At 34.6% G+C, this 14,227-nt stretch overlaps 1 protein-coding gene across 2 annotated transcripts in view; it reads left to right on the top strand.

The window, feature by feature from the left end:
• The first annotated feature begins 58 nt into the window (after positions 1 to 58).
• The window catches only part of LOC123594956 (microsomal triglyceride transfer protein), a 59,517-nt gene continuing 45,348 nt past the window's right edge, over positions 59 to 14,227 (top strand). Inside the window, exon 1 of one of the 2 annotated variants that reach the window (XM_045472008.1) lies at positions 59 to 231. Coding sequence is in view for 1 of the 2 variants with exons in the window: in XM_045471999.1 (XP_045327955.1) it covers positions 12,586 to 12,646 (61 nt within the window). In the remaining variant the exon portion in view is untranslated. Of the gene's footprint in view, positions 232 to 12,483; positions 12,647 to 14,227 lie in introns of those variants that run through there. The other variant, XM_045471999.1, reaches the window with a different exon arrangement.

The raw sequence follows: 14,227 nt of genomic DNA, 5'->3' as shown, positions 1-14,227 counted from the left end.
AAATGTGTACTTGGCGGGCATGTATCCATTTATGTATTCCTATGGGGATGGAGGAGGGGTGTTAAGGCATACCTAGTGTTACAAATTTTAAATGCGAAAACACTGATGGAGGGCTCTTAATTCTCTGCTGGAGATGAAAGGAAAGCGTAGCTCGCCTCGGCCATAATTTGTACGGAAGAAGGTTGCATCACATAATTTCACACAACTCAAATGGAAAGTCACATTTAAAGAGTGAGTCAAATTCCCAGTAAGATGCGTTTAATCTAGAATGTTTAAACTTTTTTTCATTATTGTAGCCATAAATCTTAGTCTCCATTCATTCCTTGAGCTATTTTTCCTACGCTATTTTGCAAAACATCATGTGGCATTTCATTGTTTATAATACGTGACCTTATATGATCTTCTTTGCTATATATAGACCCAGTCAACAGAGGGAGAACTGAAACATAATCTAATAGACTCATTTTCTATTTAGTTTTGCTTTTGGCCTACTTCTCATAGGTGATAATTGCAGAATTTGAAGATAAGAATGAGGTTTGAATTGATGAATAGAAGACTGCCAAATTGGTATGGAAAGAATTGTGAAGTGAATAATTCTTGATATTTGAAAGCATATTTGAACATGTTTAAAGGTTTTAATGACCAGAAAATTAAATTCAGAATTTGAGTTTTCTAGTCACAAAACTGAAGTCATTCTTGCTTTCAACCTTCAAATTTTACTCGAAAAACTATGTCAGCTGCAACACTGCTGTGGGTCATTCCTTGTTTGTTCCTCATCTTAAATCGAAAAGATCTTTTAACTGAACATTGACAACAAAGTCTGGATCCATTTCTGATGTTAGTAGGGCATCTTTTTTCAGCTGCCTCTGTATCAGGGCAAAGAGTAGCTGAGGAAGGATTAGTAATCGGATATGTAGCCCTTCACATGTAGGTCATTAAACTCAGGCTGGCATAGTGATGTGCCAAATTTTTCAACAGCTGTTCAGTGCCCCTCAGGATTCTGTTTATGAGTAATTATATATTTTTTTCAGTGTTAATACCTGGCATCCTTAGCTATTTAAAGCATAACTTTTAAGTTACCTTAAAATCCCTTATATTGTCATGGTGGAGTCAATAAGTTTTCTTTTGATACAGCCATTTAACGTTACAATCATATGGTGCACAGTTTTAAATGATTCTGTTAATCCAAAGCAAGCCCCCAAAAAAGTACCAGCAAGAAAAAGGGGGGAGGGGGCAATTTAACCAAAGATTGAAACATAATATAGAAAGTACAGGGAGGTAAATTCATGACATGAAATAATCTCATTTTCATTGATTTGTAAGATTCATGTATTTGTTTTTTGACACATTTATTGAGTTCCATGTTTTTGTCTTAGTACTGTTGATACAGAGATAACTAAATCATAATCGCTGCCCTGGTAAGGACTCCATAGACTACTGGGAGAGTAAATAAATACCATACAACATATAATGTACTTGAGATGGCTATACATGGAAAAGAGCAACTAAATGCTCCTGGACACAGGGGATGCAGTTTTAGAAATTGCATAATTTTGCTTCATCTTGGAAAGTAAGTGGTTTTCCCAGATATAAAGAAGGGAAAGGTATTTAAAATATTGGCAGCTATAAAAGCAAAGATATGTCATAATTTGGCATATGATTGAGAAGCTGTGGGTAGGATGAGGAAAAAGGATGAAAGAATAACCCTAAGGGTTTTTTAATTTGGACAACTGTAGGAATATAATTATGCTAACTGGGTCATTTAAAGAATAGTGAAAGGAAATTACATTTTGAAAAAAATAGTTTGATATTGAATATGTGGGTTCAGGGGAGTATACAGGATGTCTGAGTAGAAACAGATTTAGAAATCATCAGCACATATCTGGTGGCTTAAGCCAAAATAAGAGTTTGAAATCAAAGAGACGCTAGTTCATGTGTTGCAAATCTATAATGTCTATGAGAACTGGATGGTAGCAAATGAGAGAAACTATCTGGGAGAAAAGTGTCACAAACTGGAGACAATATTCTCTGTTTAGTCAGGGCACAAGTTCTAAGTAGGAATATGGGCTTAATTACACCAGATCTCAATTTTTAAAGAGCAGCCAGGAAACTGGATTTTTATGTGAAATCTGGTTTTTAAGTGTTGGCAACTCTTTTGTTTGTTCATTTTTTAAATAGTGAGCAGGCTAAACAGAACATGTGGACCACAATCAGATAATTGGCAGTTTGTTAAATTGGATTGTATACCATAGAGTGAGAAAGGGGCTACAGATAGAATTTTGTAACAACAATAACAAAATGGTAATAAATACAGCTATGAGCTCCTCCAAATGTTTGGCCTGAAAACATTGGGCAATCATCACAAATTCCATTATTTTAAGCCTAGTTCTGGTATTTCATTAAGTCTGAGAGTATTCTTCAGCAAGCTGGAAGTGGGAAGGTATGGGAGTAACCCAGTAACTGGGTATATAGAGTAACACTCTGGAGTATGTTAATTTCAGGCTAAGAAAGCAAAACAAATTAATTTTTAAATTACTTGAAAGCTATATAAAAATCAGAATCAACCTATTATAATAATTTCAACTTGTATTTTGATTGATTTTGAAAATATAGAAAAAATTTAAAAACAACAACAACAAAACAAACAAACAAATGAAAAAAACTTATCCCCTCTCCCCAAGTAATACATGAATAGTGAAACTCTAGGAAGATGAATATGGAGGCATTGTAGTCTGAATTTACTCATAAAAACAGATAGAATGTCTTGGATAGCAAAACAACAACAAATTCAGGTCATGGCAATAACATAACTAAGTGAAAAAGAATCCTTATAAAGCTCAAAATGTGAGCAGGTGGGAACAAACCATCAACTTAGTATCAGCATCTGTGTAGGAGGAAACAGTGGGAAGACCACAGAGCATCTGAAGGCCATGAGAGTGGGAGGACCCCCAAGCTACCAACAGCTATTTACTGAAAAGCAAGGGAGACTAGTATGAGATCAGAAGCAAAACTGGTTGACTGTAATTTCAGGGTGAGTAACAAAGGGAGGAGCAGGAAAGTCTGAGAATGCTGGAGGGGTATAGAGCTTATGAACTCATCAAACTTAATAAAGCTGAGGTCCATTCTTGGACAAAGCCCAACAGTAAGAAATTTCTGGGAGGAAAATCCAAATTGAACAGGACAGGGACAATAGAGGAAAAGAAAAATGCAGGTCAAAATAAAAGTAGAGGGAAGAGACAGCTCAGAAATGACAATGATACATAAGTGTCATTTTATGAAAACATGAGAAAAGGAAGCTTTAGAACTATGAGGCTAGAAAAGCTATTATACCTGCCCCTCTTTCTTAAAGGTGAAGAATAATCCACTTAGCTTAAAAACATATGACAAAAGGATTATTATTGAATCCTTTTTAAATTATTATAATAGAATATGAAGTAGAAAAAAGCATATGAAAAATATAACCCAATATTTCAAAACAGGAAAAAAAATTTTAGAGATAAAAGGTAAAACAACATAAAACAAAACAAAAAACCCTGAGAAATAAAGTGATTGGAGAAGAGATGTGAAGAGTGACAGAACTCAGAAAAGAATACAGAATATTAAAAGTACACATATATATTCAACCATCTTACTGGAAGTCCTAGTTAGTGCAATAAGAAAAGAAAAAAAACTTTTCTTAGAGACTACTAGAACAAGTATACCAACAAATTGGAGAACCTAGAAGAAATTGATAGATTCACAGAAATATAGAACCTTGTAAAACTGAATCATGAAGAAATAGAAAAATCTGAATAGACCAATTACAAGTAATGAAATTGAATCAGTAATTTAAAAAATCTTTAAAAAACAAGGACCAGGCAGCTTCACAGTTGAATTCTACCAAACATTTAAAAAAGAGTTAGTATCAATCCTTCTCAAGTTATTCCAAAAAAATTGAAGAGGGAGGAATACTTTCAAACTCATGACGCCAGCATTACCTTGATACCAAAACCAAAGACACTGTCAAAAAGAATAATAATAATAATAGTAATAATAATAATAGTAATAATAGTAATATAGGCCAACATTTCTGATCAAAACAGTTGCAAAAATTCTCAACAAAGTATTAGTAAACCAAATTCAATAATACATTAAAAGGATCACAATTCATGATCAAGTGGAATTTATTCTAGAGATGCAAGGATAATTCAACATCTACAAACAATGGAATATACTAGATTAATAAAACAAAAGATAAAATCCTATCATCCCAATTAATGCAGAAATTAACAAAATTCAATATCAATTTATGATAAAAATGTTTAACAAAGTGGGTATAGAAGGAAAATGCCTCAATATAATAAAGGCCACATATGACAGACTCACAGCTAACATCATACTTAGTGTGAAAAACTAAGTTTTCCCTCTAAGATCAAGAACAAGATAAGGAAGGCCACTCTCACCACTTTTATTCAACATAATACTGGAAGTCCTAGCCACAGCAATCAGACAAGAAAAAGAAAGAAAAGGCATCCAAATTGGTAAGGAAGAAGTAAAACTGTCACAACCTGCAGATGTCATGTTACTATATATAGAAAATGCTAGCACTCTCAACAATAGCCAAATTGTGGAAAAAGCCTAAATGATGAATGGATAAAGAAATTGTGGTTTATATACACAATGGAGTACTACGTGGCAATGAGAAAGAATGAAATATGGCCCTTTGTAGCAATGTGGATGGAACTGGAGAGTGTGATGCTAAGTGAAATAAGCCATACAGAGAAAGACAGATACCATATGTTTTAACTCTTGTGTGGATCCTGAGAAACTTAACAGAAACCCATGGGGGAGGGGAAGGAAAAAAAAATGAGGTTAGAGTGGGAGAAAGCCAAAGCATAAGAGCCTCTTAAAAACTGAGAACAAACTGAGGGTTGATGGGGGGTGGGAGGGAGGGAAGGGTAGGTGATGGGCATTGAAGAGGGCATCTTTTGGGATGAGCACTGGGTGTTGTATGGAAAGCAATTTGACAATAAATTTCGTATATTAAAAAAATGCTAAAAGTTTTTTTGAGCAAAAATCTTTTAAAACTAATAAATTCAGTAAAGTTACAGGATACAAAATTAATATACAGAAACCTGTTGCATTTTGTACGTTAATAACTATCAGAGGAATTAAGAAAATCTCATTATAATTGCATCCAAAAAAAAAAGATACCTGGGCATAAATTTAACCAAGGAGGTGAAAGACCTATACTCTGAACCCTATAAGACATTGATGAAAGAAATTGAAGATGACATGGATAAATGGAGTGATATGCCATGCTCATGGTATGGAAGAATTAATATTGTTAAAATGTTCATACTACCCAAAACAGTCCACAGATTCAATGCAGTCCCCACTAAAATATCAATGGCTTTTTTCACAGAACTAGAACAAATGATTCTAAAATGTGTATGGAACCACAAATGATCCTGAATAGCCAAAGCAATCTTGAAAAGGAGAACAAAGGCAGAAGTATCACACTACCTGATACTACAGTACAAAGCTACAATATTCAAAACAGTATGGTATTGACATGGAAACAGATGTATAGATCAATGGAATTTAATATACAGCCTAGAGATAAACCCACACATACATGGTCAATTAATTTATAACAAAGGGGGCAAAAATATTCACTGGGGAAGAGATAGTCTCTTCCATCAATGGTGTTGGGAAAACTGGACCACTATCTTACACTGTATACAAGATAAATTAAAAATAGATTAAAAGCTTGATTATAAGCCCTGAAACCATAGAACTCCTAAAAGAAAACATAGGCAAGAAGCTTGTAAACATAAATCTTACCAATACTTTTTTTGGACCATCTCCTGGTCCAAGGACAACAAAAGCTTTAAAAAAAGGGGGGGGGGATTACATTGAACTAAAAACTTTGTAAGAGTGAAGGAAACCATCAACAAAATGAAATGGCAACGTACTGAGTGGGAGAAGATATTTGCAAGTCAAACATCCAATAAGAGGTTAATACCCAAAATATATAAAGAACACACACAAATTAATATAAAAAAAACAACAACCTGATTTAAAGATGAGCAGAAGACTTGAGTAGACATTTGTTTTTCCATGAAAACATACAGATAGCCAACAGACACATGAGAAGACCTTTTTCATCACTAATCATCAGGGAAAGGTAAATCCAAACTGGAATGAGATATTGCCTTACAGCTCATGCGCAGCAAATGCATTTTACCCACAATAGCACTTCTTTCAAAATTGGAGTCAATCCTCTCAAACCCTGCTGCTTTGTTAACTAAGTTTATGTAATATTCTAAATTTTTTATTGTCATTTCAACAATCTTTACCAGGAGTAGATTCCATTTCAGGAAACCACTTTCTTTGCTCACCCATAAAATGCAACTTTTCACCTGCTATGGTTTTATCATGACATTGCAACAATCCAGTCACAAATCCAGTTACATCTTCAGGCTCCACTTCTAGTTCTCTTGCTGTTTCTACCATATCTGTATTTACTTCCTTCACTGAAGTCTTAAACACTTCAAAGTACTCCCTGAGGATTGGAGTCAACTTCTTCCAAACTCCTTTTGATGTTGATATTTTGATCTCTTCCCATGAATCACAGATGTTCTTAATGGCATCTAGATTGGTGAATATTTTCCAAAAGGTTTTTAATTGGTTTTGTTCAGATCCATCAGAGCTATGGCAGCTATAGCCTTATGAAATGTATTTCTTTTTTTTTAATGTTTATTTTTGAGAGAGAGAGAGAGAGAGAGAGTGGGGGAGGGGGAGAAAGAGAGGGAGACATAGAACCTGAAGCAGGCTCCAGGCTCTGAGCTGTCAACACAGAGCCCGACATGGGGTTTGAACCCATGAATCACGAGATCATGAGCTGAGCCAAAGCTGGACGCTCAACTGACTGAGCCACCCAAGTGTCCCTTATGAAATGCATTTCTTAAATAATAAGACTTGAAAGTTGAAATTACTCCTTGATCCATAGGCTGTGGAATAGATATTGTGTTAGTGGTCATTAAAACAACATGAATCTCATTGTACAGCTCCATCAGAGCTCTTGGGTGACCAGGTGCATTGTCAGTGAGCCATAATATTTTGAAAGGAAGTCTTCTGAGCAGTAAGTCACAATAGTGGGCTTAAAGTATTTAGTCTACCATGTTTTAAACAGATGTGCTATCATCCAGACTTTGTTGTTTCATTGCTAGAGCACAGGCAGAGGAGATTTAGCATGATTCTTTATTTTTTATTTTTATTTTATTTTTTTAGCATGATTCTTAAGGGCCCCAGGATCTTTTGAATGGCAAATGAGCACTGGCTTCAACCTAAAGTCACAAGCTGCATTAGCCCTTAAGAAGACAGTCAGTCTGTCCTTTGAACATTTGAGATGATGATTAATATGGCATATTCTGCTTTTTCTACATTGAGAATCTATTATTTAGTGTAGCCACCTTCATGAATTATCTTAGCTACATCTTCTGGAGAACTTTCTGTAGCTTCTACATGAGCACTTGCTGCTTTACCTTGCACTAATGTTATGAAGGTGACTCCTTTCTTTAAACCTCATGAACCAACCTCGGCTAGCTTCAAACTTTTCTTCATATTTTTCTGTTTTAGCTTCAAATTCTGCAGCTTCCTCACCTTTCTCACCCTTCAGAGAATTAAAAAGAGGGCCTTGCCCTGGATTAAGCTTTAGCATGAGGGAATGTTGTGGCTGATTTGATCTTCTATCTAGAACACTCAACCTTTCTTCATATCTGCAAGAAGGCTGTTTCACTTTCTTATCATTCGTGTGTTCAGTGAAATAATTTTAATATTAATTTCCTTCAAGAACTTTGCCTTTGCATTCACAAGTTGGCTATTTGTTTGGCACCAGAGTCCTCGCTTTTGGCCTATCTTGACTTTCAACATGCGTTTCTCACTACGCTTAATCATTTGCAGCTTTTTATTTAACATGAGAGACTTGTGATCCTTCCTTTCACTTGAACATTTAGAGGCTATTGTAGGGCTATCATCTGACCTAATTTCAATATTGTGACTCAAGGAATAAGGAGGCCAAAGGAGATGGAAAAGATGGAGGAATGGCCAGTCAGTGGAGCATTCAGAACACACACACATATTTATTAAATTCTCCGTCTTATACGGATGTGGTTTGTGGTGCCCTAAAACAATTACAAGAGTAACATCAAAGATCACTGGTCACAGATCTCCATAACAAATATAATAATGAAAAAGTTTGAAATATTGCAAGAATTACCAAAATGTGACACAGAGTCAGAGTGAGCAAATGCTGTTGGAAAAATGGCACCAGTTTGATCTTCAAAGCACAGTAGGGTGAAGTGCAATAGAATGAGGTATGCCTGTATGTATTTTAGTTAATAATAATGTATCAATATTGTTTTTTTAATGAACAAATCTACCACAATAATGTAAGATAATAATAGGAATGCCTTGGTATAGGCTATATGGGAAATCTCTGGACTGTCTTGGTAATTAAAATCAGTCATCATGATCCAAATTTAAATTTTGTTGTCTTTTGGGGTGCCTGGCTGGCTCAGTCGGTTAAGCGTCCAACTTTGGCTCAGGTCATGATCTCACAGTTTGTAAGTTCGAGCCCCATGTCGGGTTTTGGGCTGACAGCTCAGAGCCTGGAGCTTGCTTCGGGTTCTGTGTCTCCTTCTCTCTCTTCCTCCCTCACTTGTGCTCTGTCTCTCTCTGTCTTTCAAAAATAAATAAAAACGTTAAAAATAATAATAAATTTTGTTGTCTTTATAGCAGTCTACTGAAAGAGAGTCATCAATTCTCTCCTTTAAATGCTAGAAATTCAGGGGTTTTGTGGCTAAAGATAATGTAAAGTTAGATTCCCCTCAGGGTGACTGTTATTGACACTTAAAGATTTTGTTTTTGTTGTCAAATATGTGTGTATCTGGAGGTGGGGGTGAAGGTAAAGTTTGTTTGATAACTTCATTTTGGAAAAATTGCTATCCTTTTTGGAGATTTCAAATGTTTCAAACCTAAGTCTCAAGTTTATTCTTGTTAAAGAAAGGCATTTAGTGTTAGGCACTTCGGTTTTTATTTTTTCAAAGAATTCTTAAAGTATACCTTTTAAAATAGTTTATATACTCTCCTATAATTTTGCATTGGTATAAAAGAGATCATCACATCATAAGAGTATTCTCAATCTAACAAAATTATTTCATGCAGGATCTTGAAAATTCTGACTCCCTCACTGAATTGAAAATGCTGTTAGACTTTATTATGACCACTTTGGGGTATTTGAAGTGTCCTTTTACGTTTTTTTCCCATTAATGCCATGGTTTTTTTCTAAGAACAGAGTAAAGTGTTATAATGTTATAAAGACTTTCCCCTCCTCTAACAGCTTTCATATAGCCTGACTTACTGTATCTATATCTGGTAGGGTAATACATTTCCTTCCAACCTCTAGCGTGTGAAGTTCATTTATCTTCCAATCTATGAAAATGAGTTAACTCCTAACAACCTCTGTTACTCAACAGAAACACAACTGCACTTTGGAATTAGTAATTCATCTTTATGTCATAGTTTCTTATTTATCACTGCAAAATAGGTGTATAGCAGATATTCCAGTGTCAAGTACTACCAATAGAATTTCATTGCAAGAGAATTGTTTTAAAATCTGTTGTTTGATTTTTGGTCTCGTTAGCACAGATCAGTTTTTCCCCCTGTATGTTCAGCCTGGAACATTTAAACACAACAATCAAGTGCCCTGTTAGCCTCTGTACAAAATTGTGGTGGATTTACCAAAGTTAGTGACAGTCCCAATTAATAATTCTCTGTCATTCTTAAGAAATCAAGTTTTCTGCATCTTATCTTTAATATTTTTAAAGTAAAGGAGAATAATGATTAGATTTTAGGGTTTGTTTTTCCATATTTCTTAAGTCATTTTTACCAAATTAATCCAAGCCTCATTTTTCTAATATGTAAATTGATTGTTAGGATGTACAATAAAAAATCTAAAGTGCTCAGCATAGTTTATTATACACAGTAATTGTTTCATAGATGATAGCTCTTGTTATTTTTATACTGTGCTATGCTCTGGTCCTGCTTCACATGCATGTAAAATAAGAGATGAGTTTGGGGAGATACCTTCCACATATATTATACTACGTTTGCTTTACTTGATCAACCGAGCCATAGAGGAGTGTGCCTCTTCTTCGGTATACAGAATTCACCGAATATGGAAAGAGTTTGGCATTCTTACTTTATTTTTGGTGAAACAACCTTAAGTCTTTCAAATGTCTTTGTACAAAGTGAAAGTTCTAAGCAAAATATAGAACGATGATATTATTTATTACCGACAGAAACAGGCTTCTTTGAACATTCTATGCTGAAATGACTATTTAATAGTGTGATTCATAGAAGCGTTCTAGTCCAAAGCAAATGCTTGAATGAAACAGCGTTTATTTTATTAGGCAATAGTGATGTGTCTTTTATTGGTTGGACTCTGGTAAACGTTTGACAACAAATGGTACTTTACCCAAAGAGACACGTATCATGCATCACATAGTCTAACCACAAACATTAAAGGTCTATGTAACTGTGAGCCTCAAATGGAAATACAAAAGACAGTTATCATAGAATCACATATGATTTAAACCAGTCTTTTATTTAAATAAATAAGCATAGCAAGTTTAGGTGAGTCTAAAGGCTGCATATCACTATGTATGTAATGCAGAAATTGTGGAGCACATAGAAATGTATTTAAATGTAAAGCAACAAAGCATTTCCACATTGCCTTGTGTTTAGCATTCCTGTTATTCATAAAAACTTTTATTTTTTCAACAAACATTTTTCTAAGAATGGCCTTTTCTGTTTACCCCAGGAAAACTTAATATTTATAATTTTAAGGTGATAGTCACAGCCAAATATTTTATTTTTGAAATGTTTATTTTAAACATTTAGCCATTATTTATGTATGAAACTTATGGTAGCAAATAAAATTCTAATCGCAATAAAGACAAACAATTTTCATCTGTCAGTTCTTTATACAAAAATAGATTTCAAGAGGTAATATGCTTAACCTCAGAGATGTTTAAAGTTTATATTTCTTTAAAAAAATTTTTTTCAACGTTTATTTATTTTTGGGACAGAGAGAGACAGAGCATGAACGGGGGAGGGGCAGAGAGAGAGGGAGACACAGAATCGGAAACAGGCTCCAGGCTCTGAGCCATCAGCCCAGAGCCCGACGCGGGGCTCGAACTCACGGACCGTGAGATCGTGACCTGGCTGAAGTCGGACGCTTAACCGACTGCGCCACCCAGGCGCCCCATAAAGTTTATATTTCATTTTGTGACTCTATTAAGTTAGCTGTCTCTCATCTGAGTTGTCTAAAAGATGTAAGCTTAAGGTTAGAATTCTAGAAAAGGGTTTTGAGAAAGAGGATAGAAACTTTAAGAACCTGTTTTATACTTAAACATGGCTGTAAGTATTTTTATATACTTACAATATTTACTTACTTATAATATTTTCATTCAAATAGCCCTTCACAAGTATTTGATTCCCTGCCAAAACATCCCCACAATGCCTCCCCAAACCACCTCATTTTAGTAGGTTTTATTCCTAGCAGCTTTCTCACAGGAGTTTTCAAGGACAAGAGTTAGTTCAGTTAGTATGGTCATAGCCATACTAGAATATTCACTTTAATTCTAGAAAACTTTCCTAATTAATTTTCTGTAGCAAAAGTGCTAAGGGCTGGAATTCCCCCTCTGAATTTCTTCCTAGAAATGAGATTCAGAAAGCATAGGGGACTCCAGCCAGCCAGTCTGAGGACTTAGACAAGTGTTTCTTGTCACAGAAATAGCTAGATGTCTACTGTAATATCCTCATTTGATAGGCTCACATGTTAATGATAGGCAATGCTGATTTGCTACAACCCCATTAGTTTCACATATAAAAAGAACCATCTAGTTTTCAAAACTGAAAGTTCTATGTACTGTAACATAATTTTTGAAGTGATTGGTGGTGGTACAACCTAAAAATGTTTAAATGAATTATAAAATTCAGAGTGATTTTTAAATAACAGCATACAAATAGTATAAAAAAATTCCAAGATGACCATAAAAGACATAATAAAATTCAATTAAGTTTAGCTTAGTTTGAGAATCCTTGTCCCCCTCCCACACAATGTGGCCAAATGTACAGATAAGCACTTAATATAGGCATGATGATTATTGTGTATTGAGCCAAAAAGCATCACTACCAGTTGTTCTCAAATGTCCTTAAGCACTTCTGAATTTGTAGGAAGGCAGACTGGTTTAGCTCTCAAAAGTGAACATTTTCTTGATTTTCCTTCTTGAGTTAAAAAAAAAGGAAAAAGAGTGAGAGACTGAAAACTGCAGCCCACCTAAGTTTAATCATTAATAGTGAGTTCTTTGGTGAACTTAGGTCCTCATTTTGGAGTTTGGAATCTGACCTTTCCCCAAAGATAAACACGCTTGTTGCAGGTTCTGAGGAGGGTCACTCCCTCATTGCCACCAGAAGAGTCCACTTCTCAGTGACTCCTGGCTGGGAACTGGATGCATTAGAGGGTAGCTAGTCAATATGATTCTTCTTGCTGTGCTTTTTCTCTGCTTCATTTCCTCATATTCAGCCTCTGTTAAAGGTAAGTTTGTGTCACCGTTTGCTTAACTTTAATTTTAATCACTGAGAGAAAAAATGTGTGTGTGTGTGTGTGTGTGTGTGTGTGTGTGTGTGTGAACAGTGAAAGAGTTTCTAACTAAATCATCTTCAAAACTACAAAACTTTGGAATACTTGTGAAGGCATGACTGGATTGGAATGAAAATCAAATTCAAATTCCTACATACATTAAGGAAACAGAGGTCCCTTTTAGTTTCAGTCCCTTAGACTAATGTGCTCCTTGCTTCAATGTCTCATTCATGGTCTATTTTTAAAAGGGAGAAAAGAAATGCCAGCTATTGTTACCTGCTGCTGTTGGTCACTCACTGAATGCAGCTCCTTCATTTGAATTGTAAAAGAGGATTTTAAAAAATCAGTTTTTAAATTTTCTTCTAGTTGCTTAGCAATGTGACATCAAGAAGCATTAGGCTCAATGAAACAGGCATTTGATTTGCCAAAGAATTATGAATGAAATAGTAAAGTATGTATTTAATTGCATTGCCATTCAAAAGTGAGGATTATCATAAGTGGTGAATTAAAGAAAATAAAACTACATGGTATTGATTTAAGAAATAAGACTTATTGTCTTTGGATTAATAGTGTTGCTAGTTGTAGTTTCTACTTTAAGATAAAGTTGATTTTTAAAAATACATATGAATTGTATACCTTTCAGAACAAACATATTTTATGATGGTTTATTGGATGGTTTATGATGGTTTATGGAATGATTTCTAAAAACTGAATGAAATGTATTATTACGGAATCTTCTTTTAAATCAACCAGAATGTAAACAAACTCCTTGGATTTCTAAATGTTGCACCTGTAAAATAAACACTTTTAGAGTCTCTTACGAGGATACACTGTCAAAACCAGTTGATCTAACACATCACTTAGCATGCATGATAGGGTCCAGTTTTAATAACTATGTATCCTAAGTGATACAAAACAATTCACATTAATCTTCTAAAACCCTTTTGGGATAATTAGATTTTCATAAGTGAAATTTGTCTCAAGATTTCTCGTGTGGAAAATTTCCACACGAGGAGAGAAGACAATCTTTGTTATTGAAACAGAAAAATGCAGGGCTAAATTTAAATTATTTTACCTAAGCAAATAACACTTTAGTTTCTTGAACTAAAGATTTCTTTAGTTTCTTAAAACACCAGTTTCTAAAGTGTTTAGTATTTAAAAATACAGTCCTTACTTGCTATTATCTGCCAAATGAATTGTAGAGTATTTGAAATATGAGGGATTTATACACCATAATATCAAGACTAATACCCTTATTATTTTGAGAAAAATAATTGAACTATGGTAGTTATTATATACTATTTTTTTCTACTCTATAAAGGAAAAAAATTGGATAACTTGGTGTTTTCGAATACATGCAGTTATAATGACTGAAACACACACACACATACACAACAATGACATACAGGAAATATGGTTTAAAATATGACAGATAGCTACCACGTGTTGTGTACAAACTCAGTGGCGAATCCAGAGTTTTAGAACCTGAAGCTTATGCAATTTAGGGGGCATCTTGAGAAAAAATTGCAAAAATAC

This window comes from Leopardus geoffroyi, chromosome B1, assembly GCF_018350155.1.
Source record: "Leopardus geoffroyi isolate Oge1 chromosome B1, O.geoffroyi_Oge1_pat1.0, whole genome shotgun sequence".
Taxonomy (NCBI): domain Eukaryota; kingdom Metazoa; phylum Chordata; class Mammalia; order Carnivora; family Felidae; genus Leopardus; species Leopardus geoffroyi.
This window is presented reverse-complemented; position numbering and strand designations above follow the sequence as displayed.